The sequence below is a fragment of the Propithecus coquereli genome, unplaced genomic scaffold, assembly GCF_000956105.1.
Source record: "Propithecus coquereli isolate 6110/MARCELLA unplaced genomic scaffold, Pcoq_1.0 Scaffold163, whole genome shotgun sequence".
Classification (NCBI taxonomy): Eukaryota; Metazoa; Chordata; class Mammalia; order Primates; family Indriidae; genus Propithecus; species Propithecus coquereli.
Genome location: NW_012140858.1, coordinates 1,989,102 through 1,995,050, shown reverse-complemented (window position 1 = coordinate 1,995,050; position 5,949 = coordinate 1,989,102). Strand labels below are relative to the sequence as shown.

General features: G+C 36.9%; 1 protein-coding gene across 2 annotated transcripts in view; it reads left to right on the top strand.

Moving 5' to 3' along the window:
• Nucleotides 1–5,949, top strand: part of SUSD1 (sushi domain containing 1) — a 117,065-nt gene that overhangs the window by 9,731 nt on the left and 101,385 nt on the right. For both annotated transcript variants that reach the window (XM_012641205.1, XM_012641207.1), the window contains exon 2: nucleotides 4,166–4,279. In XM_012641205.1, coding sequence (XP_012496659.1) covers nucleotides 4,166–4,279 — 114 coding nt within the window. The remainder of the gene's footprint in view (nucleotides 1–4,165; nucleotides 4,280–5,949) is intronic.

Sequence of the window (5,949 nt, the reverse complement as noted above, 5' to 3'; positions counted from 1 at the left end):
ACACACACACAACAACAACAAAAACAAAAAACTGAGACCCACAAGGTTAAGTGATTTGTTCAAGGTCACATATGAATTAGACTCAACTAGATTTAGGATCCAGTTCTGACTAGCTTTCAAGTCCAATGCTTTCCCCCTGTATCTGGCTGCCTTCCTACAAGGCCATATTGAGAACAGTTTATATTCTGTTACTAATTTGGACTGGACTTCCTTTACCTGATTGAGTGGCACCTCTTTGCTTCTTAATTTTTTTTGTATGTTTATTATTAATAGATTTACTCAAAAATTACATGAAGTAGTCATTTTCCAGCTGATACAAGTTTCTGCAAATGGATCTATATAACTGCTGCATCTTTATAAAGACGAGTATTTCATATAAGAAAAAAGTAACCATTTTCTCATTTGTCAACCTATAATAATGAGATTCAGAAAATGTGATTCAGTATAGAGTTTATCTGAGTGCAAAGCTTTGAGGATGGTCACCCGGAAACACCAACACCAGACTAATGGGGTCAGCATTTCAAAGTGGAGAAGTTAAGGTTTCACTTACACAGATGTTTTAGCGGGATTACATTTTCCATATAAGACCAGTACGTATGCCACAGTGATTTGATTGGTTACAGATTGCTATGTTCCAAGGAAGTTTACTTTATTCTGTGAGGAAAGGTAGTGATCTGAGGGGTTCTTATCTCTGGTGCCATTTGGTCTTAATTACATACAGGAGAAAAAAGGGAAAAGTTGCAGCTGCATGCCGCATGACTCGGGCTGCATAGACACATTCCTTTCAAGGCTCAGAATAATTTCAAGTTCCAACAGCTTTATGTTTGAATTATTTAATTTAACACATTTTATTGTTTTTCAATAATATGGTGTTTATATCTATTATTTTACCATACTCATATTTGTGTGTGATTTCAGTGTCTGCTTATGTTTTTTAGCCTTTGGACAGTGTGTTTATGTTGTCTGTTCATTGTCAAAGTATCTTGTAACAGGTCTGTTTGGTTTTTAATGAAAGATTCTTGTAGGCTTGAGTTACTTTAGTTACTTGTTCTCTGAAGGTGTTATCTACCGTCTCTCAGTGGCATCATGAGAAATTTGGGATCCAGAACAAAATGATTTCCCTATAAAGATTTGGGTTTCCCTCCTCCCCCCCTTTTTTAAAATCATATTTTAATTTTAATTATATTTAATTTTAATTATATTAGTCCCCAAATGAAAATAACCCAAATGTTTATCAACAGATGAATGGATACACAAATCGTATATTCGAATATTCTGTATCTTGATTGAGGCAGTTATTTCATGATTATATACATTTGTTAAAACCCACCGAATTGTATACTTAAACTTGGGGCCATTTTATTGTTTGCATGTTATTCATATATCTCAATAAAGTTGATTTTAAAAGCAAAAATGTAATCATTAATCTTTTCATTATGGTGGTAAAACATAAAATTTTACCATTTTAGCCATTTTGAAGTGTACATTTGAGAGGCATCAAGTACGTTCATAATGTTGTACAACCATTGCCACCATCCGTCTTCAGAACTTTTTCATCATCCCAAACCAGAAGTCTGTACCCAAGATGTGGGACTTTTAGTAGGATTGCGTTCATTCGCCAAATTAAATTGGGGAGAATGTTTGTCATTGTATGGTTGATCACAACTGGGCTTTTGGACTTGACCCAGGAGCCATTATTTAAGAAATAGTTCCAAGATTTTGGCTGCATATCATTGTGAATTTACCGTATCTTCATGGTACTGTTTTAAAATGTTGTGTGTTAAAATGGTTAAATATATTTGACATACTGATGGAAATTTAGGTGTGGGGACTTAGTCTCACTTCAGCTTTGGCCTGCTGTCCTTCTAATCTGGAGCCTTTCTGGTTCATTTCCCCCAGGTTGTACAAACTCTATTTTGTGCCAGCTTCAGTGAGGGAATCTGGGCATCTAACTACTCCTTGCAGATATTTTCAACCTGTTCCTTGAACTTTCATTCCTCTCTCTTATGCCTGTCTTCCAAGGTACTCAGCGACTCTGATTCCTAGGACTTTCTGGGCTTGGCTTTTAGTTCTTCCTTTCTGCTAAGGCAATTACCATGCGTCCATATTGTTAGCGTCTTTCATCAGCTATCATCTTCTCTCCCAGGTTTTATCTTTTTCTAGTCCTTTATGTATTTTGGGGGCTGTGCTGTGGTTTGGGAGGATATTAACTCTGCAGTGTTTAACTGGAAGTCTTTGAAACTGAAAACAATCTTTTGTATATTTTTTGTTATAAGCCCTTTCTTCTTCCTAATATTGTACATTTGTGCATGCTTTTACTTTTTTAAAAAATTTCTTGTTTATTTATTTTTTTCAAACAGTTTTAGGAACTGCTTTAACTTTTTTCTTCAGCAGGCTTAACTTGAGTTTGGCTACTTTATTAGGTCTTTATAATACATGACTTTTGGAGAAACGTTTTTTTTTTATAATGGATTTGACTGTATTTTCTAATTCTTTAACATCTTTTTTTTTAAAATTTCTACTATGTTCTAAATCCCCATTTTGTTTTTTTCCTTTTCAAGCTTCTAGCATTAAAGTTCTAGGCTATTTTTTCTGGCTGCCTGTTTTTGTTTGTTTGTTTGTTTTTTCTCTCTTTTAAAGTATAAAAACAAATAAAACTGAAATTTCCTGGGGTATATAAGTTTTTGTATCTAGTGTTAAACATTTCAATTTTGATATCATCTTTGTCTCAAGAATTATTTAGAAGAATTTTTTTGTGGTTTTCAAGTAGGTTTCTTTCTTTTTTTAAAAAAAACCCATCTTGCTGCACGCTAAGCATGTAGGTTTCTTTTGGGGATGCTAGTCTTATGTTTTGTTTTGTAGTTTTAGCACATCATTTCATGGTGGGCAGATAATACGTCCTTTAAAATTTTTACTTTTTTGAGATTGGTTGCATTTTTCTTTATGGTCTGAGATATAATAATTTTTGTAAATATTCCATGGTTAATTTGGTGTTACTTAGTGATAATTAGTGGGTTTGTCTCATTTTTGTGTTATCTTTTATTTAAAACAACAATAACAACAACAATAAAACAACAAGCATGGTTAACAGTATTTAGAAACCTCCCAGTCTCAGTTGGTTTTGTGCCTGGAGCAGCCTGAGGGCTAGGCTGTATTACCTAAGTAATAATGGGGCTAAGACTGAAATGAAATTCAATGCTGGGAAGGTTCTCTTTACTAGGCCACTCCTGAAATTACAAAGACACTGAGAGTGAAACACAATATACCACATAGCCTTGGGTAGGAATTCTTCTTTGATCTTGAGCCATATACCACCATCTGGTACATTTGGATGTTTTAGGAGTTTTAGCCTCAAACACTTCTGCTGCTTATCTAAATAATTGGGATGTGGTCATCCTGCTGGGACTTGGCTGTTATCTCACTATTATCTTAAACACATTCACTTTTTCCCCAAAAGAAAAATGGTTAGAGTAATAGGCAGATGTGTTGCTCTCCCCTCCACTTGTTTTTCGAGATGTAGTAAGTAAGATTTCAGATTTCTCTATCTAGGCAGTCAATAAAAATATATGGAGTGTCTTGTAGTAAGCCGGAATAATTTATGGGCAAACGACATCATCCCTATTCTTGAGTGGCTCATTCATAATACCAAGCTGGGAAGACAGAGCTGGAGTTGAATATAATTACAAGTAGTCATGATTTATATGGGAATGTACAAGTGTTAGGGGAGCACAGAGGAACAGAGGAAGATACATTTAATTTTCCTTAAGAATGGAGGAATGGAGAAAAACCCCGGGAGAATGTGACATTTAAGCTGGGTCTCAAAAGAGAAGGAGGCAGAGGCATTTTAGGTAAAGGGGCATCATGACTGTGGCATGGAAGAGTGACAACAGGTAGTCTGTTAGGGAAAGAGTAGTTGGCCTCTTCTGCCTGGAGTGTGCTGTGTGCGGTCCGGGGTAGACTGTTAAGAGCATTGATTGTCACACAGAGGAATTTGCACTTTATTCTGTGGGCAAAAAATAGCCATTGAAGGTTTTTACGGATGAGATTGGATCTGTCCTGTTTTATTTTGGTATTCAAATTTTGGTTCTCCTTCGTAAATGTCCACTAACTAAACGCATCTCATCTTGCGTTTTTCTTTTTCTGAAATACATGCCTTATGATTCAGGTTTAGATGTCTGCGCCACTTGCCATGAACATGCTACATGCCAGCAAAGAGAGGGGAAGAAGATCTGTATTTGCAACTATGGATTTGTGGGCAACGGGAGGACGCAGTGTATTGGTAAGTTCTGAATCCTAAATTGAAAAGTTGAATCAAGAAACAAAATCCTCTAATGTTAAAGAGTTGTCCTTGGGGGGAAACATTGTTATTTTGTTCACATGTTTTTATTAGGAGAAGTTTTGTTAACGATAATAAGTCTTTTAGTGTTTGGATATGTCCTTTCTCTAGTGTTTCCAAGGAAGTACCCTCAGGTTAGAGGTCATTGAACTTGAATCTCCGGAGACTCTCTGACATAACACAAATTTGAAATCTGTTTTAAGTCTTGGGTTTAACTTAACAACTCAAGTGAATATTGCATTCCTTAATTTCTCTGGTTCTTTTTTCTTTTTTTTAATTCTTTCTCTCCTTATTATACTTGGCACAAATCTCTGGTTATTTTGATATAAAACTGTTTATGTTACTACCATGAGGAAAAACAACACAATTTCCTATTGGATCTTTTGGTTAATTGGTGAAATATTGTTGCATTGGGTCTTATGTCTATCGGAATCCCTTCTCCAAATTTTTTGTAGTTGTAATCCTTTGAGGACTTAGATGACTTAAAGGAATACAAAATGCTTTACGCTAGAAGCATCTGAGATTGTTTTTTTGCTTCCTGGCATCCACCATACCATGGCAGTCAGACAACATCCAGGTTCCAGCCCACTTCAGAGAGAGGGAGAGAGTTTTGCAACACATTTAGAATAGCAGATGTTACAATAATCTCCCAGTTTCCTCCCAGCAACCTTGCTACGTGCAGTAAAAATCTTGATAGTTTTGTCTTGCTGTTGTGGATAGACAGTGCATACAGCCTTGCTGTGGTATCTTTTTTTGTGCTTTTTTTCCCTCTCTAAAGAAAAATAATAATTCAGTCTTGTGTTCAAAAAGTCATATTCCGCTTCACAGATACAAGCTTTTACAGTCGCACACTATTCTGCAGGCTGGAGTTGTGCCTTCTTTGACCTTTGCTTTTTTAGGATTCTACCCATGAGAAGTATGGCTGCTCGGAAGTCTGAGGCTCCTGAAGGAATTTCTCCTACCCATCCCCCCATTCCTTCCCCCCACTTGTTAGCAGTAGCATGGAAATGAAAGTGGAGTTGAAGGGACAGACAAGCTTTTCTGCCCCCTCCCCAAATGAATTATTTCTCTCACGGATGCTAGCTGCATTCTTGTTTGCTGTTTGACTTTTAAACAATAGAAAATTCTCTTAATTTGAGGAGGAGGCTTTCTTAATTTATACAGTACTGCTCTCAAGCCCTAGACACTTCATATCCTTGTACTTGGCCGGCTGAGACTGCGCCACAGGTTGTACATGAGGTTCTACGTGTGCCAGAGATGTTATACCATGGTATTAAGCCAAGGGACCTAAGAATCTAGAATCCCTACAAACCCAAATGTCTGTTCCCGTGAAGTCCACAGGGAGACATATCTCAGAAACAATGGCAAAGTTCAGGGACATCCCATTTATGGACAGCTGGACTTGTGTCTGAAACCACTGTGTTCTGTAACCTGGGCTGGACTCTCGGGCTAGCTGTGGCCCGAGGGCCTGTTCTGTCTCTCTAAGCTCTCACGCACATCTTACCACAGATAAGTTTTAATATGAATTGTGTTCGAGGATCAGTTAAATTTTAAAAAGGTAATACGGGGTTGGGGGGGCCAAGGGCAACATACGTAACCTAAACATTTGTACC